At 44.5% G+C, this 27521-nt stretch overlaps 1 protein-coding gene across 1 annotated transcript in view; it reads left to right on the top strand.

The window, feature by feature from the left end:
* Positions 1–25126, top strand: part of LOC143277807 (uncharacterized) — a 30625-nt gene extending 5499 nt beyond the window's left edge. Inside the window, exons 5-14 of the mRNA XM_076582710.1 lie at positions 1017–1165; positions 3669–4007; positions 4740–4898; positions 7274–7456; positions 10286–10488; positions 12408–12537; positions 14803–14994; positions 16531–16788; positions 18739–19019; positions 20828–25126. Coding sequence (XP_076438825.1) covers positions 1017–1165; positions 3669–4007; positions 4740–4898; positions 7274–7456; positions 10286–10488; positions 12408–12537; positions 14803–14994; positions 16531–16788; positions 18739–19019; positions 20828–21491 — 2558 coding nt within the window. The 3' untranslated portion in view covers positions 21492–25126. The remainder of the gene's footprint in view (positions 1–1016; positions 1166–3668; positions 4008–4739; positions 4899–7273; positions 7457–10285; positions 10489–12407; positions 12538–14802; positions 14995–16530; positions 16789–18738; positions 19020–20827) is intronic.
* The last annotated feature ends 2395 nt before the right edge of the window (positions 25127–27521 follow it).

Genomic DNA, 27521 nt, shown 5'->3' on the forward strand with positions numbered 1-27521 from the left:
GAGTGAAAGCATGAGCAAAAGTTACTTGGGGGACTGGGGGAGAGGGAAGGGGGCGGAGGTGAGAGGAAGAGGGGGAGTGGTGTAAATAACTTGCAAGCGGGTTGGGGGGGGGGGGGTGGGGGGGGGGGTGAAAGCAGGAGGTGCTAAAGTGACCTGGAGGGAGATGGGGAGGAGCAGGGTGTGTGTGTGGGGGGGGGGGGGGGGGGGGGGGGGTAGGGAAAGCAGGTGAGGGGAAGGGGTGTAAGTGACAGGGGAGTTGGTGGGAGAGTGAGGGGTTGGGAGAGGAGGGAAAACAGGAGGGGTGAAAGTGATTGGGGGGTAGGGTAGGGGTAGAGGAAGAGAGTGAAAGTGGCCGTTGTTCATAAAGCTGAACATCAGTCGACACTTGGCACCAACCCAGACGATTCATTTTTATCACCTTGCAACGCATCCAATATTTGTCCTTTGGGAAGGTGAGGTCACAGGTCGAAGGTCAAGATCACAGCAATGTGGGATAAAAAAAAGTCCTATAGCAAGATGATGAACTTTGCAGTGCCGCTTTTAATTTCATTAGATTTTTTTTTTTTTTTTTTTTTTTTAGCTCTTCCATAATTCCTGTTGGATAAAGTGGGCACGATACTAGTCTCCCTTACAAACAGGCTTGTGATGATCTATGGATTGTTTCAGCGTGGAAGGGTATGATGACTGGGAAGTGTGGTTCGATCTCGATTTGAGAGAAAAATCCTAAGATCTGATAGAGAAAGTGGTGGAAGATTACTTTTATAGAACTGATTCCTTGTTCTCCTGCAGTGTTTTTATATAGTTGCATGTTTAGGAGGCGTTACCATGAACCTTGATGATTTGGGGTGTTGCTGTTTGTGTGTGGGTGTATGCTTGTGTGTGTGTGTGTGTGTGTGTGTGTGCATGTTGGTATATGATTGTGTGTATGTGCATGGGCGTGTGTGTGTGCATGCTTTTGTGTGTGTGCGTGTGTGTGTGTGTGTGTGTGTGTGTGTGTGTGCGTGCGCGCGCTGCAGGCTTTCGAAAGTGGACTTTGACCAAAGCAGTCCCCCCAGCTCCATCGGAAAGTCGACCACTGATCCTGGAAAATGCCGCGGCAGAGCCCAACCCATCGATGGACACAGTGCCTGGGGTAGAACCCACTAAATGGCCCCAGAAAGAATTTGTAAGCAGGTTTATGAAGATAGTTTTCAAAAATACTAATGGGTTAGTTGGTGGGTTGAATTGCTCCCAACTCTTAAATGGCGCCAGAAAGAATTTGTATTTGTATTTCTTTTTATCACATCAGATTTCTCTGTGTGAAATTCGGGCTGCTCTCCGCAGGGAGAGCGTGTCGCTACACAACAGCGCCACCCATTTTTAAAATATTTTTTCCTGCGTGTAGTTTTATTTGTTTTTCCTATCCAAATGGATTTTTCTACAGAATTTTGCCAGGAACAACCCTTTTGTTGCCGTGGGTTCTTTTACGTGCGCTAAATGCATGCTGCACACAGGACCTTGGTTTATCGTCTCATCTGAATGACTAGCGTCCAGACCACCACAAGGTCTAGTGGATGGGGGAGAAAATATCGGCGGCTGAGCCGTGATCCGAACCAGCGCGCTCAGGTTCTCTCACTTCCTAGGCAGACGCGTTACCTCTTGGCCATCACTCCACTGGTTTATGAAAATATTTTTTTTTAAGCTGATGGTTTAGTTTGTGGTTGAATTCCTCCCAGCCTTAAGATTGTACAGGAATTGTTTCCTGTTCTGAGAAATGTATTATTTGCAAATCTGAACCCAACCCTCTCTCCTGTGTTTAGGTTTTGTTCTTCTTGTTTCAAGATTGATAGGAATTCCATACGAGCCATGAAGATTTTTGCCTGTTTTTTTGTTTGTTTTCATTTTAGTTTCCTGTCTTTTAATGCTATCTTCCCCATACAGAACTCAAGTCTGAGTAAAGTAATGATAGGTAATGAGGATATTCAGTAATTTAATTTGTATAGCTCTGAATCATGTGTGGGAACAAATCAAAGCTCTTTCACTGGCACCTTTCACCACAGTCGGGAAACAGTCACTGGGTCAGCATTGGCCATCCACTAACCTTTAACTTACTCAGTACGGCCAGTCCTCTCTTCTCCTCTACACGGACCCCTCGGATGTCCAGTGGGTGTCTCAATGACCCAACCTTTAGCTTCCATTGTCAGAATTGTGGTATTCTTTGTCAACATTCACCTCTTCAGTACAAGAGCCTTCCGCTTGCAATATTTTGATGGTGGTAATTGGGGTGAAACGCTGTTAACGTCGTCTCTTTCACCGTTCGTATGGAGAGAGTTAAAGGCCAAAATGAGATCCTCTGAAAACAAATGAAATTTTTAAAAGAATTGATCTCATTAGCAACGGCACATTATTTCTCCTATCAAAGTTCTCAGTGCCACATTTGCTATATCCGTTAACGCCTCCATGTCAAATCTTGGTACTAAAAAAAAAAAATACCCCTCTCTCCAACTGCGTGCATATATTTGAATCCTCCAATGTTATCTGCTCAATTTTTGACAAAGTCCAAATCTGGAACTGCACTTCAGTATATTATTTATCTTTTAAGCAGATAATATCCCTTGCAGTTGTCTTCACTCTTCTGCTGATGATAGAATCTTGTACGTTTCCAAATTGATTGTGAGAAGCAGTATGGGAGAGTTTCCAGTCCTTCAGCCGTACAACCCTGGAATTCACTGCATTTTTCAGTCTGTTCCAGTCTTTCACTCCAGCCATTTAAAACCATTCTTTTCAAGCAGTCTGTGCATAATTATGGTACTCCATTCCATATTCTGTGGATCAGCAGCATTTTTTTCCATGCATGTTTGTGTGTGTGTGCGTGTGTGTGTGCATGCATATGTGTTCGTGTGTGTGTGTTTGTTGGCGTGTGTGTGTGTGTGTGTGTGTGTGTGTAGTATGTCTGACTGATGTGATATTGTAAAATACTTTGCGAGGTTTTAAAGTGCTATATTAATGTATTGTTGTTATTATTATTGTTGTTATTACTATTATTATTTGTATGATAGTTGTGTGTGACTTTGACCATCAGAACAGCAGAGGAGGCAGCTGCATTCTTGACTATCTGGTCTAGATTTTGATTAAGTGTGGAGAGTGTCTTGCCCAAGTTACATCCCCACTCTCATGGCCAAGAGGGTTTTAGGATAGTCTGCATAGGGGACAGTCCCCAAAAGGCCCACTAGCCCCCCAAGGCTGCAGCACTGAGAGTGTGCAATCTTGCCTCCTTGTTTTAGTCATACTCCTTCACAAAAGACCCTAAGCTGTGAATGACTTCCCATTGCAGAGGAGAAACCATTGATCATACAGCTGTCAGTCTGCTGTTGGCCCAGCTGTAAGACTGTGTCAGTCTCTGATACAAAAATTGAGCACACGTACGTGTTAAATCATGTGTGTGCTCAAAGTATAATCTTTAAGGCTTGTTGATTGATACTCCTTTGTCTTTGTCTTTGGATTGTGATCATGTGTACTGTTGAACTTCTTCTAGAGGGTACTGTTGAACAATTGAAAGATTATTTAAACCGAATCATTTTTCCGTTTGGTCCCCTGCCCTCCCCCGCCCCCCTTCCCACCCTACCCCACCCCCATCCATCCCCACCCCCCACACTCTCTCACACCCCGACCCCCACCCAACCACACAGGACGTGTCGGGCCTGTACCTGTCTATCGGCAGCGTGACCAAGCCCTTTGCCAGCTACATGGAGGAGTACGTCGACCTCTACTACCCCCACTACCTCACGGACACCTACCGGGTGCCGCCCATCCACTTCAACATCCAGAAGATCACCAGGGAGGGGGCCTACGACCTCCTGGAGCTGCCCATGTCCAAGGACAAGCGGGGCGACGAGGGGGAGAACCGTGTGGTGGGCGCCGTGGAGATCCTGGGGCTTAGGTACCCGGCCGCTCGGCCCGCCTTCATCATCTGTGACTTCCAGTACAACAACTACCTCAACAAGCTGAAGGAGAACATGTTCATCAAGGTATTTTGGAGGTTCGGGGGTGGGGGTGGGGTGTTGGGTTGGGGGAGAGTTTGAGGGAGGTTTTGGGGGGGGGTGGATGAGCATTTTTATATGCTGTACATCAACAGTACAGCCAAAAGATTAATTAAAACACAAGGATATATATTTTAATGGTTCCATGTATGAAAGGGTGTAAAGCATACACACATACACTTACACACACAGACACACAGACACACACTACAGTTTCACTCTTTACTGTCAGCTGATAAATCACTGCATTGATAAATCACACATGTTGGTCCATGTAAAATGTCCATTTTAATCATTTAATTATGTTGAATGGGTAATGGAAAGAAAAGCTGAAAAACTTGTTAAGTTACAATTTTAGTGAGCTTTTACTTTGTTTTAATGACACATGCAAAAAACATTAACTCATCCACCACCATAGGCGAATTTAGTTAACAAGACAGTGCACTGCCATTTGCGACTTCAGTAGACATCGAGGGGTCATGTTAAGCAGACCATTTTTCACAGCTGCAACCAGTTTCCCCGCCAATAGAACAATGACTAACCTTTGCCCCCTGACTGAGTTTGAAGTGAACCAGTCCATTGTGTTGTTTTGACGTCAACCAAAGTCTGTGACTGAGAGCATCGTGTTTAGAATATTTGGCACTGGGGAGCATTTTCCACACTGAAACTCGGTGGTGAAAGAGTTAAACATCAAACGAAATGGCTCTTTGTGTGTCCAAGGGAGACGACCGCAGACCTCGAAGAGCGTACGGCCAGAGCGTGCGAGCGCAGCATGACTGCCTGCTAATTCACCGTCGCTATGGCATCATCATCATCTCGGTCAAGGCGGTGGGCGACAACTTTAAGGAGTGGGCCAGTACTGGGTCGGACAAGTGGCAGGTAGGTTGGGGGCTGGTGTGGGGGAAGGGGGGATTGTGGGGTTCTAGGGGAGGGGCTAGTGGTGTGGTATGGTGTGGTGTGGTGTGGTTTAGCGTTGTGTGTGTTATGGTATGGTGCGTTGTGGCGTATGTTGTGGTTTGGTAACATTCACAACTCAGTTCAGACAGGTCAGGGAATAACCATCCTGGCAATGACAAACGGGTTCAAACAGCTTGGATGAAGGAAAAAATCAGAAGAGAAATGCATCCAGTCATTGGACAGCTTTGAGGCACTGGGGAAGCACTTTGTCTGCGCTGCCACCTGATGTCTGAGTTAATGGCACTGAATGGGTTAAATGTTCCCTAAGAAGACAGACTGTGTAGCGGTCTGTGGAAGATAAGCAGATGGAATCCATCTGCTTGGTCATTGAAGTCAAGCTGAACACTTCCTCCTGCTTAAAAGATACTTTTTTCTTTTTTTTTCCAGAATCGACAAGAATATGATAAGACAGTGTTCACAGTCAGGTTGATGGTGGGAGAGAGAGTTCAGTGTGAATTTGTTATGGGTGTGGCCCAGTCAAACAGTCACACCCCCTCCCCACCACCAACAGTGATAATAACAAGGAGGGGACGCTCACTCAGTCTGGCTCCGCGACTAAGCCATTATTGTCGTTAGTAGGGGGCTTAGTAGGTGGTGTCCTAAGTACGTTAAAACAGAACAGGCACCACTGAACACCACCGAAGTGACTCAGCAGCAGTGCAGGGTCTCCTCTGGTGTGTGGCCTCCTGGCGACCTAACATCGATGGTTCCCTGTGGATTGCCGATGCTGGAACTGTGACGGACGAACCCGGGTGTGGCCGTGCATGGGGGAATCCAGAGTGAGCGGCCTGGGAGTAGTGCCACTGAAATGGTGCAGATGATGGAGCAGCAAAAAAAAAAAAAAAAAAAAAAAAAAAGAATGTGCTTTTATACACTTACCTTGTGGCTCAAAGCACATTTAAAAGTTTCGGTGTCAGTTTCTCAGGGAGGCATCACTACATTCGGACCAATCCATATACACTCCTCCACATCAGCTGGGCAGATGCCTGACCAGCAGCATAACCCAGCTCGCTTAGTCAGGCCTTGAGAGCAGGCATGTGTATTTGTGTACCTGTCAGAGTGGATTTCTTTTACAGAATTTTGCAAGAGGACAAGGTGTTATAGTATGGTGCGTTGTGGCATATGTTGTGGTTTGATAACATTCACAACTCTGAAATCTGACTGAATGACACAGGAAACGAATGACGAGTGCCTAATGGCAGCTATCAGTCAGCTCTATCCAGGTAGGCAGCCTGTTGTGCAAATGAAGCTGAGTTTGTAAAGTGCTTAGAGCTTGGTCTCCAACCGGGGATAGGTGCTATATAAGTATCCATCCATGGTTGGGTTACGCTGCTGGCCGGGCATCTGCTTGGCAGATGTGGTGTAGCGTATATGGATTTGTCCGAACGCAGTGACGCCTCCTTGAGCTACTGAAACTGAAACTGAAACTGCCATGGGTTCTTTTTTCATTGTGCCAAGTGTGTGCTGTAATGGGACCTTGGTTTGTGGTCTCATCCGAATGACTACACCCTTAGTTTGATTTTTCCCAGTCAAACTTGGGAGAAAGGGGGGGGAGCAGGATTCAAACCCAGACCCTCACGGACACTGTATTAACAGATAAGCGTCAAAACCATTCTGCCACCTGGCTCCCACGTTTAACATCTAACCGTACTGTCGCATGAATAGGGTGCAGGAATATACCCCCCCTGACTCCTAACAAAACAGCTTGATTTGATTTGATATGGATACTTATATAGCACCTATCCCCGGTTGGAGACCAAGCTCTAAGCACTTTGCACACTCCACTTCATTTGCACAACAGGCTGCCTGCCTGGATAGAACTGACTGATAGCTGCCATTAGGCACTCATCATTCGTTTCCTGTGTCATTCAGTCAGATTTCAGGCACACACACATACACACTCAGACAGACATGTATCATTTTACGTGTATGACCGTTTTTGTTTTTTTTACCCAGCCATGTAGGCAGCCATACTCCATTTCTGGGGGTATGCATGCTGGATATGTTCTTGTTTCCATAAGCCACCAAATGTTGACATGGATTACAGGATCTTTAATGTGCATATTGATCTTCTGCGTGCGTGAACACATGATGAGGGTTCAGGCACTAAGCAGGTCTGCACATATATTGACCTGGGAGATTGGAAAATTCTCCACCCTTAGCCCACCAGGCTTCATTACCAAGATTCGAACCCAGGACCCCCAGAAAGAAATCCAATGCTTTAACCACTCAGCTATTGCACCCGTCAAACACACAGTGAAGAAACGGACATAAGATGTTGTTTACTTCCCTTGCAGGCGGTGAAGCGCACGCTGAGGAAGGTGCTGAAACAGTTGCCACGGGAACAGACCATGGTCAACATGGTGCTGAGTGACCTGACCCCGACCTCTGACCTGCCCTGCATCAAGCTGGTCGCCCTGCCCAACCTCAGTCATTCCGACATTGACACAGCAGTCAGTGATGATGAGGAATTAAAAGAGGTGAGAAATGAAACGGAACAAAACGAAACTTTATTATAACTACTCAATACTTTACGGTGAACCACTAGTACAGATTCTGGCAGGGGTCTGATTCCTGTCCTATGCAAACTACTACCCGCCTATGCAGAGAAAATGGAAAGTAGCTTCGGCCAATGACCTCCTGGAAGTAAGTTACCTGCCCTCTGTATCCCTGACTTGTGCCCTCTTTTTTCCGGTGGCCATCTTGACTCCTGCTCCTGTACTCTTTCATACAGCTAAATCTGTGATGACGAGGGACTGAAAGAGGTGAGACACGAAATGAAAGGAAACAAATTTAATTTAACCAGGGAAACCAGATAGGCAATTCACGTTCTTTTTTTCCACCCCAGTCCTGGGCATAAAAAAAAAACCCACCTCCACCAACAGCAGCAAACACCCACACACAAAAAGCAAGTATCAAGCATAAGAAAAATTCAAAGTACTAAATTGAGAAGAAAAAATGGGGAGGGGAGGGGGGGGGGGAGATATATCCATAGAGCACTGGCAAAATCATATATACACTTGAGCACATGGGGTGGGGGGTGAGGGGGGAATAACAATGTGGGAAAAAAAAAGTCAGGCATCATATACTACTCACAGACAAACAAGGGCACCAGTTAGACTTCTTCTTCTTCTTCTGCGTTCGTGGGCTGCAACTCCCACGTTCACTTGTATGCACACGAGCGGGCTTTTACATGTATGACCGTTTTTACCCCGCCATGTAGGCAGCCATACTCCGTTTTCGGGGTGTGTGCATGCTGGGTATGTTCTTGTTTCCATAACCCACCGAACACTGACATGGATTACAGGATCTGTAACGTGCGTATTTGATCTTCTGCTTGCATATACACACGAAGGGGGTTCAGGCACTAGCAGGTCTGCACATATGTTGACCTGGGAGATCGTAAAAATCTCCACCTTTTACCCACCAGGCGCCGTCACCGTGATTCGAACTCGGGACCCTCAGATTGACAGTCCAACACTTGAACCACTCGGCTATTGCGCCCGTCACCAGTTAGACAACCAGACACTATCCGAAAACAACAACCACCGTTATTGACATGGAAGAGAATAAATCAGATATAGTGATGAATTACCTGTAAAAGTTAGGTTGTTAAAAAGGAAGGTTTTGTATTCTGATTTAAATGAGCTGATACTGCTTGTGTTTTTGATATATTCTGGTAAGGACTTCCAAAGTGTCCCTCCTGAGTATGCCAGACTAGTTTTAAACCGACAGAGACAGATGTGGAGAGAGAGACAGAGAGAGGGTCAGTAGCATGTTTTGGTTTATATTAACCTTCGCTGAACCTCATGGAGAAAAAATTACAAACACTTTCATTTAAATCTTCATAACTCAAAACAGTTTTTGCAGCTGTTTAAATGAAATTTGATGACTTTGTCCTTTTATGGTTTTTGCATATCCCCACCAAAAGTAATGTTGTTTTGTTTGTAAAGAAAGGAGACAATGAAATTGTTGTTTTACATGAAGACAGAAAATACGAAAAAACTTAGCTGTATGAAGAGCACAGGAACAGGAGTCATGATGGCTGCTGGAAAAAGAGGGCACCAGTCAGGGGTGCAAAGGGGAGGTTACCTACTTCCGGGAGGGTATTGGCCATAGCTACTTACGTTTTCTCTGCATAGGCGGATAGTAGTTTGCACAGGACAGGAATGTCAGACCCCTGCCAGAGTCTGCACTAGTTGGGTCACGGTAAGTATGTTATTTAAACGTAATTTTGGATAGAAAATTTCCTTTTTACATGAAGTCCACCCATAGTGGTCTTGTTGAAACAATCCTCCCAGAGAACTGTTGAGGGAGGTAGATGGAGGCGTCTGTCTTCTTCCATCAGCCTTTAGCTGAACTTTGAAATTTCAAATGATAAGATTGTTTCTCAGGACATTCAGGCAATGTTCCCCACCATGTGATGAATAACATGATTGTTTTTCAGGAAACTCAGTCCTGTGAAGAATGACATGATTGTTTCTCAGGACACCCATACCTGTGCTGAATAACATGACTGTTTTTCGGGACATCAAGGCAATGTTCCCCATCCTATGCTGAATAACATGACTGTTTTTCGGGACATCAAGGCAATGTTCCCCATCCTATGCTGAATAACATGACTGTTTCCCGGGACATCAAGGCAATGTTCCCCAACCTATGCTGAATAACATGACTGTTTTTCGGGACATCGAGGCAATGTTCCCCATCCTATGCTGAATAACATGACTGTTTCCCGGGACATCAAGGCAATGTTCCCCAACCTATGCTGAATAACATGACTGTTTTTCGGGACATCGAGGCAATGTTCCCCATCCTGTGCTGAATAACATGATTGTTTTTCAGGACATCAAGGCAATGTTCCCCCATCCTATGCTGAATAACATGACTGTTTCTCAGGACATCAAAGCAATGTTCCCCAACCTATGCTGAATTACCTGATTGTTTCTCAGGACATCAAGACAATGTTCCCCATCCTATGTTGAATAACATGATTGTTTCTCAGGACATCAAGGCAATGTTCCCCAACCTATGCTGAATTACCTGATTGTTTCTCAGGACATCAAGACAATGTTCCCCATCCTATGTTGAATAACATGATTGTTTCTCAGGACATCAAGGCAATGTTCCCCAACCTATGCTGAATAACATGATTGTTTCTCAGGACATCAAGACAATGTTCCCCAACCTTTGCTGAATAACATGATTGTTTCTCAGGACATCAAGACAATGTTCCCCAACCTTTGATGAATATTATGATTGGTTGTCAGGACAACCAGGCCTTTGAAGATAACATGATTGTTTCCCAGGACATCAAGGCCTTGTTCCCCACCCATGGCACCCGGGCGTTCCTGTGCAAGGACGAGCTGTGCGAGGCAGAGGAGAGCATCTGGGAGACGTATGAGAGGTGCCCTGAGTTCTTCACCAACCTGTGCAGGTGGTGGGACCGCAGTGTGGGCCCAGGGAGAGACGATGTTCTGTCCGAGGAACTCTACAAACAGATCATTGGCAGGTGGGGTTGGTTTTTTTTTGTTTGTGTGTGTGTGTGTGGCTGTTGTTTTGGTGTTTGTTCGTTTTGTTTTTTTTCATCACAGTGTGGAACACACACCACACACACACACACACACACACACACACACAATCTCTCTCACTATGGGGAGAGAAGATGTCTTGTCTGGGGAGCTCTACAAACAGATCATCAGCAGGTGGGATTTTGTGTGTGTGTGCGTGTGTGTATGTCTGTTGGTGTTGGTTTGTTTCTTTTCATCGACAGAGTTTGGAGCGTGCGCACACACACACACACACACACACACACACACACACACACACACACACATTCTCTCTCACTGCCAAGGAGAGATGACGTCTTGTCTGAGGAGCTGTACAAAGAGATCATCGGCAGGTAGGTTTTTTTGTGTGTGTGTGTGTGTGCCGGTTAATAGTCAGCGCTTCGACAATTTACCTAGAAATCATAGAATCAGTGATAAATGTTCTACAAACGACATTGTTGATGATTAAAACTTAAGGCATTTGTTTCTTCCATTTGTAGTTCCTTTCGGTAATGTTATGTTTGTTGCTAATGGCTGAGGATAAAGTAATAGTTAATGTGCTTTGTTTGCGCGGATGGGTTTTTGTTTTTTCTCTTTGTTCTTTTGACATCACTGTTACTGTTTACATGGTATGTGTAAAAGCTGTATGTATGTAACAAATAGTAAAGAGTGGTAACTCGCTCCATTACACAAGGTACACAACTTCAAGTCAGTGATGCTTATGCTACCGATTCAGCTAGCACACAGGTAAGTAAAAGGTACATTGGAACAAACCCAGACACTTCCTCAAAAAAGGAAGCGCCGGGCCTTTTCTTATACCAATCATTTGACATGTGCACACAGCAGCAAAGACAGAAGAAATGTGCAAACACAAATTAGCTTTTTATTCAAGACTGGCATAGCCTCTTTAATCCTGAATAAGTCACACAGAACACATGGACAATACAGAACGCATACATGGTTGCCTTGGTAGTTTATCCATTGGAAATTAACAAATAATGAGGCCAGGAGACGATATGATTAACAAATAGTAAAGTATGTATGTAACGTTTAAATGCCCCCAGGGGGGACAAGAAATGGACTGTTTGGCCTTGCCTTGTCTTAACTTGTGTATGTTGGTGGTGTTGGTTTGTTTCCTTTTCGTCAGTCTGGAACACACATACACACTCTCATACTGGAACACCCACACACAACACTCTCTCTCTCTCTCTCTCTCTGTGTCTCTCTCACACACACACACACACACACACACACACACACACACACACGCACACACACACACACACACACACACACACACACACACACACACACATGAGCCAAGGACATGACAATGTTCTGTCTGAGAAGCTGTACAAACAGATCATTGCTGGATGTGATTTATTTTCTGTTATTATTTCTTTTTCAGAGTCGGGAACAAACACCCCCACAGACACACAGACACACACACACACACTGTATTACAACATGCTGTCTAAGCAGCTGTACAAATTGATTATTGCCAGTCAGGAACACACACTCACACACATTCACATACACTTACACACACACACACACACACACACACACACACACAAAACAATGATAACAGTAACAATATCATGGAAGGCATTAACTCACTCAGTACGGCCAGTCCTCTCTTCTCCTCTACACAGACCCCTCGGATGTCCAGTGGGTGTCTCAATGACCCAACCTTTAGCTTCCGTCGTCAGAATTGTGGTATTCTTTATCAACATTCACCTCTTCAGTATAAGAGCCTTCTGCTTGCAATATTTTGATGATGGTAACTGGGGTGAAACGCTGTTAACGTTGTCTCTTTCGCCGTTCGTATAGAGAGAGTTAATGTTACATCATAGTTAATCATTTTGTTCCTCGTTCCCAGGTTCTGTGGGTTGCTGTCCACGGTGGAGGTGTGGTCAGCACAGTCTCCGCGGGTGGAGGTTCGAAACCTGGAAGAGGCGGTACAGGAGACCGCTGAGCGCTATGCACGCATCGTGCTGACACGAGAGCAGGTCAGTTCAGTTTGTGATGCTTTTTTTGTTTCTTTCTTTCTTTCTTCGGGGGAGTTCATTTACTTGTATATGCGCTTTTTCTGTCTTTTTTTCCTTTTTTTCCCCCTTAAGACCTGACCATGCATGTTGGGTTATGCTGCTGGTCAGGCATCTGCTTAGCAGATATGGTGTATATATGGATGTGTCCAAAGACAGTAACGCTTCCTTCAGTAAGTGAACTGAACTGAACTTTCAGGGGAAGGGACTTTTTTTTGTCTTTGTTTTTGTGAGATATGTTAAACTGGTAATTGTAGTCTGTGTGGCATGAATTCTTAGTGCAGTTACTACTTTTTTTGTGTGCTCTTTAAGTATTGATTTTGCTACATGAAAATAGTGCAACCCTAAAAGAGGAAGAAAAAGTCCAGATAAAAGAATTGGTGCAACAGTCGAGTGGGTAAAGCATTGGACTTTCAATCTGAGGGTCCCTGGGTCCGTATCCTGGTCTCGGCACCTGGTGGGGTAAAGGGGGGACACACACACACAATGGCACACACACACACACAACGGAACACGTACACATACACACACACACACACAACGGAACACACGCACACACACACACACACACACACACAACGGAACACGCACACACACACACACAACGGAACACGCACACACACACACACACACATACACACACACACACACACGCACACACACACACACACACACACACACACACACACACATGTGTGTGTGGGTGTGGGTGTTTGTGTGTGTATGTGTGTGAGTATGCGTGTGTGTGTGTGTGTGTGTGCGTGTTCCGTTGTGTGTGTGTGTGTGTGTGTGTGTGTGTGTGTGCGTGTGTGTGTGTGTGTGTGTGTGTGTGTGTTCCAGATCTCCCAGGTCGATAGATGTGCAGACCAGCTGGTGCCTGATCCCCCATCATGTGTATATGCATACAGAAGACAGATATGCATGTGAAAGGTCCTGTGATCCATGTCAGTTTTCAGTGGGTTATGGAACCAGAAGCATACCCAGCGTGTGCTTCCCTTGAAAACGGGAGTATTGCCGCCAACATTGTGGGGGTAAAAACTGTCATACACGATAAAGCCCACTCGTGTATGAGTGAATGTGAGAGTTGCATCCCACGAATGAAGAAGAAGAAGAATGGTGGCTGACATCCTGACGTGTAAGGTTACACTTGTCAGCAAGGGGTTAATCCCACAAACCATGTCAGGGATATGGAAACGGGGACAGTCCCAGCATTCGTTTCTTTCACGTAAAGTGCCCTGAGCTCTTAGACTGGTTAAAGAGAAAGGGCGCTGTACAAATGTACATTTGTTATCATTATCATTATTATCATAATTATTATTATTATTAAGTCATTCTACTCTGGTTATGAGTTAACTCATACCATGATTACTTGCCCTGTGATCCAGGTACGAGTATTCTCTTAACAACACACTATCCTAACTTATTTATTCTTGCTTGGTACGGTTGGCATTCTCAACTGAACCGTTTGCGGATTCAGGCAGCATGAAAACGAAGCTATGTTTAACAGTTCTCCATTGAATTTAGTTTGGTTTTTTTTTTTTTTATACTGCGGTGGTCTCATGTAGTGCTAGTCCAAGGGGAGTTTTTGTAGCAGGCATGTAGCTGTGGGGCAGAATGAGTTAATAGGGAGGGTGTGCAGCCCGCTTTCATGGTGGACTTTTCGTCGCTTGCAGAGCAGTAAGTCGGTCATATGACACTGTAACTAGTCTGTTGGAGTTTGCACTGCTTTTGTTTGGACAACTTTTTGGCAGAGTTCATGAATGAATCGCCCCTGGAAACGGGGTATGGCTGCCTACATGGCGGGGTAAAAACGGTCATACATGTAAAAGCCCACTTATGTACATACGAATGAATGTGGGAGTTGCAGCCCATGAACGAAGAAGAAGATGAATGGATCAGTTTGAATATGTAATGGCAGATATATGGCAAGAAACACGCTCAAAGTGAATATAGAAGACTAAAGCAAATAATGGGTGTAATTATAAAATACCAAATATGCCTTGTAAACTTGCAAAAAATAGTCACCGAAAATGTTCAAAATCCTTCTGTCAGAACAGCCATGTCCACGACGAAATTTTAGTCTCTCGGTGACCTGGGGAAAAAAAGGAAATGGAGACGTGCATGTGCACGCGGTTCTCGCTAAAAATAAATGGGGAACTTTGACGAAAATCAGATGAAAACACCCTATCTGATAATTCAGCATACTTTGCTCTTCCCTCTCCCCAACAGCTGGAGATACTGCACCGGCCCACCCGCCGCGTGTTCCTGAGCGGCCCCCCTGGCACCGGCAAGACCATGCTGCTGGTGCTGAGGGCCCAGCGCTGGGTGGAGGAGGAGGGGGGAGGCAGGGCGGTGGTGGTGGTGCTCAACCTGCGCCACGGCTCCGCAGGGCTGTCCCTGGGACACCTGCTGCAGAAACAGGTGAGTGGGGACAGGTGGAGGTGGGTGGGAGTGTGTGTGTGTGTGTGTGTGTATGTTCGTTCTTTAGTTTAGCGTCTTTTCACTATCAGTGATATTAGATGATTAAAAAAAACAAACAAAAAAACACCCCAAAAACAGGGGGTAGGGGTTTTTTTTGGGGGGGAGGGAAGTGTGTGTGTGTGTGTGTGTGCAGAGATGCCAGCTGTACGATATCGCCATATTTTGTTATTCTTGATCGTAGTTTGTTCCCATGTTAGGCCAACGTCAAAATTGTTCCGACCAGTTATTTTCGACTACATAGCATGGTCACATGCTTTCCTGTCGTAACATTACCCAGGCGCTCCAGACCTTGGGATCATGAGGCCAGGGCCAGTCACTACTAACCTTGGTCTCACCTGATGATGCTCGGCTAATTGCGAGAGTGGTTACACGGAAACAGCATTGAGTGGACCATTCAGCTTAATTGTTTGCCTGAACAAGAGAGAATGCGGCTTTAATTAATTCTGAGTCCTGTGGAGTGCAAGGAAAGAACAAGCGGCTTGAAACAGAGAAGGTCAGCCATGGATTCTGATTGTGAGAAACAAGATGAACGAAGCGCCACAGCACCACAGATGTGGCAGCTGCAGGAACGAAAGTTTTGCCAAACGTACACTGAAAAATCTGTACATCGTGCCCTCCATTTTGGGGAACGTGCATGCTTGTTGTACTGTGTGTTTGCACTGTATGTACTGTTGTACTGTATGTTAGCTGATGTGGCTTGGGAGTCTGAGTGCTCCTAACAAATTCAGAATGATCCTGCTAAATTACCCCGATTGTTCCTACAAATACTTGACAGGGGTTGGCGTCTGTGTGTGTGTTCGTGGGTGCTATATATTGCAGTAACAATGCAGTATGATGCAGTTAGTGCAATACGACGTACAGGAACAGATGAGTGTGTTTGGGGAGGCTGTGCAGCACACGACAGTGCAGTGCATGCATTGCAGTGCACTGCAGTAGAATTCAGTGTAATACAATACATACAGTATAATGCAGTTCAGTACTATGCGACGCAATGCAGTGCAGCACAATACATTACAATATGATACAGCATAAAATACAGTACATTAAAATGCAGGACAGTACTGTGCAATGCAATGTGATACAACCATACACAATACAATACAGTTCAGTACAGTACAGTACAGTACAATACAAAAAGATTCAATACAGTATAACACAATACGTCTAAATCCATCTGATTGGAAATTATTTGTGTCCAAATTTTCTGTCGCAGTGGAGTCACCTAAATTTCACATTCGCATTAAGGCGAGTGCAAATAGGTGGGTGTGGATGGGGTGGGGTGGGGATTTGTTTCTCTACAGGACCCATGAGTGTAGTTTCCTCATCCTTCATTGATTTTCCATTCCCATGTGTAAGAGCCACCACTGTGGATGTAAGAGATTTGTGTCCTAAAAAGGCAGAAAAGAAAATAGGGGGGGAAAAAAAACACCCCAAAACCAACCTGTCTCAAACTTTTTCTTCAACCTCTCTTCCCAGGTGACAGAGATGATCCATGCCTCACCCACCCACCCTCACCACGCCGCACACCCACACGACAGCAAGGACGGGGGCGGGGGTGGAGGCGGCCACTCCCCCAAGCACCAGCACCACCACACCCCTCCCTCCTCCTCCCAGTCTTCCCCCCCCGTGCCTCCTGTGGTGAAGCGAGTGGATTACAACAGCTGTATGTTCGACGAAGAGCAGCCAGGAAAGCTTGGGGACATTCCTGAAGGGGCGTACATTGTTGTGGATGAGGTAACGTTGTGGGGTTTTTTTTGGGGGTGGTGTTAGTTTGTTTTTCTTCTGTTTTGGGGGGTGGGGGTGGAGGTGGGAGTTGGGGGGGAGGGCGAATTGGAGGGAAGGAATTTGGGAGTGTGCGTTGGAGAGAGAGAGAGCGGCAGGGGAGTAAAATGCGGTAGGGGGAAGGGGGGAAGGAATGAGAGTAGATGGGTGGGGGGGGGGGGGGGGGATTTGTGAGGTTTGAAGCAGGAAGGGTAGGGCTTGGTGTGTGTGTGTGTGTGTTGGAGAAAGAAAGAGCAGCTTGGGAGTAAAATGTTGTAGGAGGAAGAGGGGGGAGGGAGGAATGAGGGGGGAGGGGGGGGGGATTTGGGGGTTGAAGCGAGAAGGGTAGGTCTTGGTATGTATGTGCTTGTGTGTGTGTGTGTGTTGGAGAGAGAGCGGCTGGGGAGTAAAATATTGTAAGAGCAGAGATGCCAACTTTTATGATTTCGCCGTATGTTGTTGCGCTTGATGGCAGCTTGTTCCGACGGTTAACCCAATGTCAAATTGTCCCGATAAGTTCATTTTCAGCTACATGGCATGGTCACATGCTTTCCTGTTGTAACATTACCCAGACGCTCTAGACCTATCGATCACGTTGAATTTGAATAAGAATGTTTATTGAAGAAACAAAACAAAAAAAACAACAAAAAAACCTCCCTCTAAAATAATGTTGAAATTGAATAGGAATGTTGATTAAAAATTTTTAAAAAACCCAACAACAACAACAACCAAAAAAACCCTCCCCCTAAAATAATGTTAAACTTGAATAAGAATTGGGTTTTTTTGTTTGTTTTTTAAATTAAAAAAAATTCATGATGCATATTTTCTTGTTGTGTAAATGTATTCTGTTATATATGTGAAAAATGTAAACGCAAAAATTAATAAATAAAAAAAGTTTGGAAAAAAAAATTTTCATGATGCATATTTTCTTGTGAAAATGTATTCTGTTATATATGTGAACAAGAGAGGCAAGGCCTTCAAGACTCACTTGAGATACACTTAAAAACAAAAAAATCCAAGCTTTTTATGTATTGAGTATAATTTCAGAATGTAATGTTTAAGATGAGAAAGATCAGTTTAAAGCAAATTAAGTCCCCAAGCATTAATTACAGAGTAATTTCCCTTTTTTTTACTATCTGCACCATAATGTTTGCAAAATAAATAAAACTTCCATGCTTAGCAAAAGAAGTTCCTGTTTGAACAGAAAATGATAATAATGACTGCTTTTGTTGTTGTGTCAGAATATCAGATCAAAGTGCCAAGTTTAGAGAATACAAAAAATATAAATATAACAGTAAATGCAGTTTGCAAAAAATTAGGCTTCATATTTTTATTTTTTTGTGCCCATCCCACAGGTGCAATATTGTTTTAAACAAGATGACTGAATTTTTCCTATTTTTATGCCAAATTTGATGTCAACTGACAAAGTATTTGTAGAGAAAATGTCAATGTTAAGTTTACCACGAACACACAGACACACACACACACACACACACACACACATACACACACACAGACAACCGAACACCGGGTTAAAACATAGACTCACTTTGTTTACACAAGTGAGTCAAAAATGTAAACGCAAAAATGAATATAAAAAAAAAAAAGTTTGAAAAAAAAACAACCCCCCCCCCCCCCCCCCCCCCCCCAAAAAAAACCCCACCTCCTCCATGTCCCCACCCAGGTTGACCGCCTGATCCACCCGGTGCTCAAGTGGGTAAATGTATTCTGTTATATATGTAAAAAATGTAAATGCAAAAATGATTTTTTTAAAAGTTTGGAAAAAAAAAAATTTAATTTTCATGATGCATATTTTCTTGTTGCGTAAATGTATTCTGTTATATATGTGAAAAATGTAAACGCAAAAATGAATAATAAAAAAAAAAAAAAAAAAAAAAAACCCTCCTCCCTGTCCCCACCCAGGTTGACCGCCTGATCCACCCGGTGCTCAAGTGGGTGCTGGAGAACCGGAAGCCCAGCGCCCTGTGGTGCGCGGGGCAGTTCCAGGAGTCCTGCCCGGAGGGGTTCGAACCCCACCGGCTGGACCGCATCCTGCGCTGCCCGCCCATGGTGCAGAGGGTCCTGGAGCCCACCAGCCACTACCTGGGCAGCGTGGGGAAGGAGACGCGGGCCCGGTCCACACCCTCCCCCAGCGCCCAGCCCGACCTGTCAGAGCAGGAGAAGCACCACTACGTTTTCTCCAGGTGAGTGCTCTGTGTGTGTGTGGGTTGGGGGGGGGGCGGGGTGAGGAGGGTGTGGGTGGGTGGATGGGTGTTTGTGTGTGTGTGACCTCTACGTTTTTTCCAGGTGGGAGCCGTGTCTGTGTGTGTGTGTGTGTGTGTGCATGTGTGTGTGTGTATGTGTGTGTGTTTCCTCTACGTTTTCTCCAGGTGGGAGCCGTGTGCATGTGTGTGTGTGTGCATGTGTGTGTGTGTGTGCGCATGTGTGTGTGTGTTTCCTCTGCGTTTTCTCCAGGTGGGAGCTGTGTGTGTGTGGGTGTGCATGCGTGTATGTGTGTGTGTGTGTGCATGCATGTGTGTGTGTGTGTGTGCGTGTTTTTCCTCTACGTTTTCTCCAGGTGGGAGCCGTGTGCGTGTGTGCATGTGTGTGTGTGTGCGTGTGTGTGTGTGTGTGTTTCCTTGATATTTTCTCCAGGTGGGAGCCATGTGTGTGTGTGTGCATACGTGTGTGTGTGTGTTTCCTCTACGTTTTCTCCAGGTGGGAGCCGTGTGTGTGTGTGTGTGTGTGCATATATGTGTGTGTGTGTGTGTGTGTGTGCATACATGTGTGTGTGTGTGTGCGCGTGCGTGTGTGTGTTTACGTTTTCTCCAGGTGGGAGCTCTGTGTGTGTGTGTGTGTGCATGTGCGTGTGTGTGTGTGTGTGTGTGTGTGTTTTCTCTACGTTTCTCCAGGTGGGAGCCATGTGTGTGTGTGTGTGTGTGTGTTTTCTCTACGTTTCTCCAGGTGGAAGCCATATCTGTGTGTGTGTGTGTGTTTTCTCTACGTTTCTCCAGGTGGGAGCCATGTGTGTGTGTGTGTGTGTGTGTTACCTCTATGTTTTCTCCAGGTGGAAGCCATATGTGTGTGTGTGTGTGTGTGTGTGTGCGTGTGTGTGTGTACCATGTTTTATGGACTAATACTAGTACTACTTAGTGTTAGGTATTTGTGTGAGTTATTTTTAGGCCATATAGGTAAATGCTGTTCTGTAGGTTATCATTGAATGTGTGGTGTGGAGGCAAATGCTGCTGTGCAGGTAAATGTTTTATGTATGACATGTAGGTAAAGGTTGTATGAATGCAGTGTAGGTAAAGGCTGTATGTATGCCATGTATATAAACGCTGATATGTAGGTAAACGCTGTATGTATGCCGTGTAGGTGAATACTGAATGTATGCCTTGTAGGTAAGCACTGTATGTATGCCGTGTAGGTGAATACTGAATGTATGCCTTGTAGGTAAGTACTGTATGTATGCTGTGTAGGTGAATACTGAATGTATGTCTTGTAGGTAAGTACTGTTTGTATGCCATGTATGCCAGTGTGAGTAAGTGTCTGTGGGTTATCTATGGCATCTGACCCAGTTTTGTCTCAGTCACAAGGCAGACAGATAGAGATGAAAGGGCCCTATTGTGGCTACATAACGATCTGAATTTAATCTGTTTCAAACTCTCTGCTTTCCTGGATTCATTTACAAGTCATCAGTGTGTATAAATTTCAAACAAAAAAAATATGGACACTTTCATCATCTCACTATATGACAGCATAAGAAAGGAGGAAGTTTTATATTTTGTCCCCAACTAACTTGGTTCAAGAATTCTACCTTTTTTTTTCTTTTTTGTTTTTTTGTTTTGGTGATTTCATTTCTTGCCCATACAAATGGGTCGTCTGTGGGTAAAGTCAGGGGAGCTAAGTGATAGTACTAAGTGCGTTAAGGGATTGCTGATGGAATGTGAGTGTGGAGCAGTTCTCCATAAAAGTATATCTCTGTGTGTTTTTTGTGTGCATGACACGACAGCACCCCGCAGGGACTCTCCACGGACGGGGCGCGCCCATTGCTCATCTTCCACTCGGAGCACCACAACTCCCCGTCCCGGCTCCCCGCCCAGTGCTCCACCTGCGGGAGCGAACTCGGGGACCACCTCCTGGCCACCCTGCACCTGCAGACCAGCACGGTGGACCAGGCCAAACGTCGCAGGCTGGGCCCTCTCCCAACCACCACGGGGGGTGGGGGCAGCAGTGGGGGTGTTTCGATGAGGGACGTGGTCATCGTGTGCAACGACGCCTCGCCCTGCCCCCTGGTGACAGCGCTGAAGAAGCGGGGGTTGACCGTGTCCATCGTGACAGACACGGCCAACCCCATGGTGGCCATGCCCACGCACGACACTGTCGTCTTCACCACCCCCCAGGCCATGAAGGGACTGGAGCGGAAAGTGGTGGTCTACATTCCTTCAGAGGCTGGCGACCAGCTGGGGAAGACGACGACGATGACTTCGACTTTGACGGCCACGACGATGAAGGGAGGGGAGGAGAGGGAGGAGGGGGAGAGTGGTGGTGGTGGTGGGGGTGTGGACGACCTGAAGGTTAGGCAGGCCCTGGAGAAACTGACAGCGGACGACAAGGTGATGCTGTGGTACACAGCCTCTCGCTGCCTGTCGCAGCTTGTCATCATCGTCCCCTGACCTTGACCTTTTTGTCATCATCCCCCGACCTTGCCCTTCTCGTTGTTGTCATTGCCGTCCCCAGACCTTGACCTTCCTGTCACATCGTCGTCTGACCTTGACCTTGTCAGCGTCATTGTCCCCTGACCTTGGCCTTCCTGTCATTGTTGTTGCCATCACTTTTCAGTACATACTTTTGTGTCACCTTAATGTACTTGAGAGAGAAACTGAATGGACAGTGTTGTAGTTTCTGTAACTGAAGCCGGTCAAACATAGATCTGGAGAAAACATCTGCATGTTGCGTTGGTGTGCTTGAGGCCGATGGCAATGCCTCCTTTACCACTGACTTGAAAGAATTTGTTTAATGCCTGAGATATACCGATATAACATGATTTAAATAGCGTAATCACCTCAAATACTGTAACTGATTTATCACGCTGAAAAAACAACAACGGTTTTTCAACGTTATTTCTAGATACGCATTAGTGCTGTGTGTAAAACTGCTTATTCTCGATTTGAACATGATTGGTTCAAATCTGCTTTTATGCTCTTTTTTAATTTTTTTTTTTTATATACTTGAAGCTTTATACTTTCAAATACAAAACACATTTTCACAATTTTTTTTTTTTTCCAAGTGTGTATCACAAGTGAGTCTTGAAGGCCTTGCCTCTCTTGTTCACATTGTAACAAAGACTGACAACTGTATCCAACTGTCCTGCGCAATTGGAAACCGACTAAATCTCCCCACCCCACCCCTACCCCCACCTCCCGACATCTTTGACCAAGTTTAAAGTAAACAAGTCGACAGTGTTGTTTTGACACGAACGGAATCGTGTGTCTCAAACACAGCGTCAGGTCTGAAATATTTGGTGCTGGGGAGTGTTCTTCACACAGAATTTTGGCGGTGAAAGTGTTAAACTGAAACTAGTGGAGGGGTGGTGTGTTGATGCCTGTGCAGTGTTTGTCAAGGTGTGCAGAAGGGTGCTGGACGAACGACCGGAGGTTCTGTGATCTGTGCTGTGTTTCGTTTTTGTTGACTTCTGAGTGTGCAAAGAAACCCCCCCCAAAAAAAATTATGTCTGTGTAATCACCTGTCTCAGCTATCCATATGTGTGTGTGTTTGTGTGTTCCTGTGGCAAATTCTTAAACATTGGCATATTATTCTCAGCTACCGCTAAAAAATGGTATCATGGAAATTCAGACCTGGTAGAAGAATGACAGTGGATGGAAGAACAATGGTTGTGAACAACCCTGCCCTTCCAGGATGATGTGGTCAGCAAGGTCAAAGGTCAAGGTCATCACTTAGCAAAACAAGGAGGTGGGGGGTGGGGAGTTTTTACAGAGCCAGTGTCTTGCATCTGTTTGGTCTTTTTTGTTTGTTTCTTGTTTTTGTTTTTTCACCAAACCTGGAATAGTGCACTACTGGCCACAGCGACAGCGTAACCTGTCGAATGTCAAGGTCAGGGAAGGAAAGTTCAAGGTCACAACCTGGCATGGTAATAGGAAAGAGAAAAGCTTGCAGGTAGGCACAAGAAAAGGTCAAAGTCTTGCATTCAGCCTTTATCCACACTTAGTGCAGTGATTGGTCACGGTGAAAGAAAGCGAAAACCTTTAGGAGAATCGGTGTCAGGGGGTCGGAGTTCAGCATCTCAACATGGCATGGGGGAAGATGGAAAGGGGTGTGGGGGGTGAGGTGGATGTAGAAGTATGATAGAGCTATGTTTTTGATTTGACGTGTGAACGTGAAGTGATGTGTAATAGGGAGATTCTTTTTTTTTTTTTTTACTTGTGTGTGTACACAAAGTGACTTTATGTATTAACCCGGTTTTGGGTGTATGTTTGCCTGTATGTATGTATGTCTGTGCCTGTGGTAAATTTTATATACAGTGTTGGCATTTTTCTCAGCAGCCACATGGTGTAAAAGAAACCAAACAAGGTTCGGTGAGAACGAACGAAAGTAAAGTGAGGAATGGATTTGACGATAACGATACCACTGTCATGGAAAAGCATTGTGGTAAAGAGGAAAAAGACTGTGCCACAAGCATTACTGCTTGCAGCCCTGGATTTTTCAAGGGTTTACTGTTTTATTTAAGTGAAATACTTTTTTGTGGGTCTTAATTAATTGATACACCGACTGTTTGTATAAATATATTGAATGGTTGCATAAGCATACACAGTGGGTCACTTTTTTTTTATGTCATAGCAAAAGAGCCTGACACATACTTTGTCTTAATACTGGAAGGCTGTAACAAATGTTGCATCAGTGCCCACACAAACTGATGGACATCTTTGGGTGATATTTTTTATTTACAAGTGAAAATTTTACATCATCTAAGTTTTGTCGTGGCAAGAGATATATGCTGAGAAGCATGATATTGAAAATGTGTTTGTCTTTCAATGTTTCTTCTGCTGATGTTTCAAAATATTGTTTGGCGTTGGAAAATGTGGAATTTATTTGAGTATTTGTCATGATGAATTTGCCAGTGATTTGATGATGTACATGAAAAATGTCATTGTAAAATTGTGTTTTAGAACTGGGTAGTACTTATGTTTGTTTTTTGTGGGTTTTTTTATAGTTTTGTTGGTCTTGCATCCTTGATAATTCTGTTTGGCAAATGTTCTATGTCCTGATAAAGCGCGTTTGCCTGTGCCTGTGTATGTACACATACAGGTGTATGTGAATGTGTGTATGCATGTATGGATATTCAGCCAGCAGGGCTTTGAAGTCAAATCTGATTATTGTCTTGTTCACAAGTTTGACAAAGATTTAGGCATGTTTATTTTGCTGATATAGTTTTGATAGATTTGTTTGTTGCTATTTTGCAATGTACAGTATGATATGATTATAATGCACAGCCCTTTTTTTTTTTTTAAACCAACCGTGGATGAAACATTGTCCAGACTGTTGCTGGCAGCTTCTACGTTGAACAGACAATGCAGCATAATGCATCATTTACAGTTCCCTTTGGTGACTGCTCTTGAGAATTTGTGCCTGAGTCAGTGACTGTAGAGTTACAGACATTTGTGTGTCACATCATGTGTATGCTTGCATGGTGTGTGTTTTTAAGAGTGGAGATATTTCTGATCTACCAGGTCATATGTGCAGACCTGCTAGTGCCTGAACCCCTTTCATGTGTATATGCCGGCAGAAGATCAGATACGCACGCTGAGGATCATGTAATCCATGTCAGTGTTGTGTGGGTTGTGGGAACAAGAACATACCCAGCATGGACACCCCGAAAACAGAGTATGGCTGCCTACACGGTGGGGTAAAAACAGTCATACATGTAAAATCCCATTCACACGTAAGAGTGAATGTGGAAGTTGCAGCCCAAAAACACATATGAAGAATCAGGAAGAAACCGGGTTATACGTATGTTGGATCATTATTTCCTAACCGTTCCCATTTTTGCAATGAAAAACATTTTGCAAGTTAATTTCATCCATTATTGTTTCATCTGGGGTGATAAAACAGAACTCTCCATACATTCAGTTACAAACACAGGATAAGTGATTTTATAAAACGGTGTGATTTTTCATTGATTCATTTTTGAGAAATTTGGTTTGTGTGTGTTGATATTTGACTTGTGTGTGATAAAGATGGTGCCTTTTTTTGTACGCTTTTGTTGAAAAGTGTATGCAAATAAACCATTCCAAGTGTTTTCCTGTTTTCCTGTGACTATGTGTGAATTTTAAATATGTGATCTGCTGAAACTCACGGCATTAAGTGTGTTGCGTGTACACCAAGCTCACGGTTCTTAAGGTCCTTAAAAGTCCTTACAAGTCTTGACATTTTGGAGTGATGGCCCAGAGGTAACGCCTTGGAAGTGAGAGAATCTGAGCGCACTGGTTCAAATCACAGCTCAGCCGCCGATATTTTCTCCCCCTCCACTAGACCTTGAGTGGTGGTCTGGACGCTAGTCATTCGGATGAGACGATAAACTGAGGTCCTTTGTGCAGCATGCACTTAGCGCACATAAAAGAACCCACAGCAACTAAAGGGTTGTTCCTGGCAAAATTCTGTAGAAAAATCCACTTCGATAGGAAAAACAAATGAAACTGCACACAGGAAAAAAATACCAAAAAATGGGAGAGCAGCCCAAATTTCACACGGAGAAATCTGTTGTGACAAAAAGAGAAATGCAATACAATACAATTTTGAAATTCCCAAGTGAGGCCTCACAAATATTTACTTTTACACCAAGGTCCTTACAAGTCCTCTCAACAGCACCAAAAAAAAAAAAAAAAAATGATGGGAGGGCAACACAGCAGATGATATTCCAGTCTAGAAATATCATAATCTATTTTTGTGAGAAAGTATGGTATTTGCGGCTGCCCATAACTGATGCTTGTTCAAATCAGCTCAAGTCATTAACAAGGTGAAAAAAATAAGCATTAATTATGCACGATGTGCAGTTTGCGAGATATCACTCTGGTTGTCTCTGATGGGTGAAATCCTTACAAAAAATAAGGAAATGGTCCTTGTAAGTCCTTTCAAGGTCCTTTCATGACATAAACAAGTCCCTGGGAACCCTGATAGCTTAGCAACTTTTTGTTGTGCTGCTGCTGCCCCACCATCTGCACTTACTCCACCTCTGCTTATCGTCAGTCCCCCCATACATCACAGACACACCAAGATTCGCCTGCCACAGTACAGTCCCAGCAGTCCTTAGGGGACTATCGTTGTTAGGTCGCCAGGAGACCACACACCAGAGGAGGCCCTGCGTTAAATGCGGAGTCTCTCTGGTGGTGTTCAGCGATGCCTCTTCTGATATGAAAAAGGGGCAGGGTCGAATTTAACTCTTTGTTTTGAGTGCCAGTCGGGCACTCTGGACAAAACATTTGAGTGCCCATTTGTGGTTTTGGGTGCCAGCATAATAAAATGAAATAAAATCTTCCTTCGTTTCAATGGTGTGCCAAGGAAAGTCTTCTGCCAGGCTTCAATGTACACGCACCGGCGCTTTGATTCGTACTCATGCTGTTTATTCATTGTCATTCTGAGCTTTCATCTCTGTTTCGTGAGCCTTTCTTTTAACAATGAAGATGGGAAACATCGTTCATCACTAACGAGCCATGAACATCAACCACCTGACCAAATTTCTCCAGTTGGAGATAATAAAGTTATTCTTATCTTATCAACATCCGATCGTGCACGCAAAGATGCTGCTCTGCGAAGCAAGCTGCAGCAGATGACGCTTTACATTTCAATTGACCGTGATCGAACTTGCTTTCTTGGTGTGTCTTTTAATTAATTTTCTTTCGCCTCTATCAATTTTTGAGTGCCAACTGGGCACTCTCGACAGAAAATTTGCGTGCCCGAGCCAACTCTTAGTAGCATTTGCACCTGCGAACCCTGAGGGCAAGTGCGGCTGGGGGCTAGGGGTGTTGGGGGGGAGCAGCATTGGCACAATACCATTGTGTGGAGGATGGGACAGCTAAAAAAAAAAAAAGAAAAAAAAAAAAACCCACAGAGGATAAGCAACAGAACTTAGAGTATCTATCGAATGTAGAAAGAAGATACAGCAAAATCCTGTACGAGTTTCATAAAAAGGCAGATCAGAAAGCATATTTAAAAAAATGAAAAATGGAAAGGCACAGATTCTTGTGGAGGAATCCACTTATGTCCAGTTCTAGGCAACAAATACACTTTGTTTTATCAATTATTGTTATTTCAGCCAAAACAAAGGCTTTGGTGTTTGAATATATCACTGCATTTAATCCGGTTTCAGTATAAATCACTCTTGCATGTTAGATTTCATTATATGCTTCTCCAAGGTCAAGAAAAAAATGGCAAGCACATTTTTTTCCTTTCAGCAAAATGTCCTGTGTATTTTTTCTTCTCTCTCTCTCTCTCTTTTCAAAACAAGGTTCCAAAGCATTGAACATACATGTCGCAATCAGTAATGGAAGGGTTGGCTGTGTATGTCATCAACTGCTGTCTGTGTTTTCGCTAAAATGTGGTTGTAGAGATCACAAGACGGTCTATGCAAACATACATGTTTCAGACTCGCGCAAGCCATAAAATCTTCATACTTCAGAACTCAAAAGCAA

This window comes from Babylonia areolata, chromosome 35 (assembly GCF_041734735.1).
Source record: "Babylonia areolata isolate BAREFJ2019XMU chromosome 35, ASM4173473v1, whole genome shotgun sequence".
Taxonomy (NCBI): domain Eukaryota; kingdom Metazoa; phylum Mollusca; class Gastropoda; order Neogastropoda; family Buccinidae; genus Babylonia; species Babylonia areolata.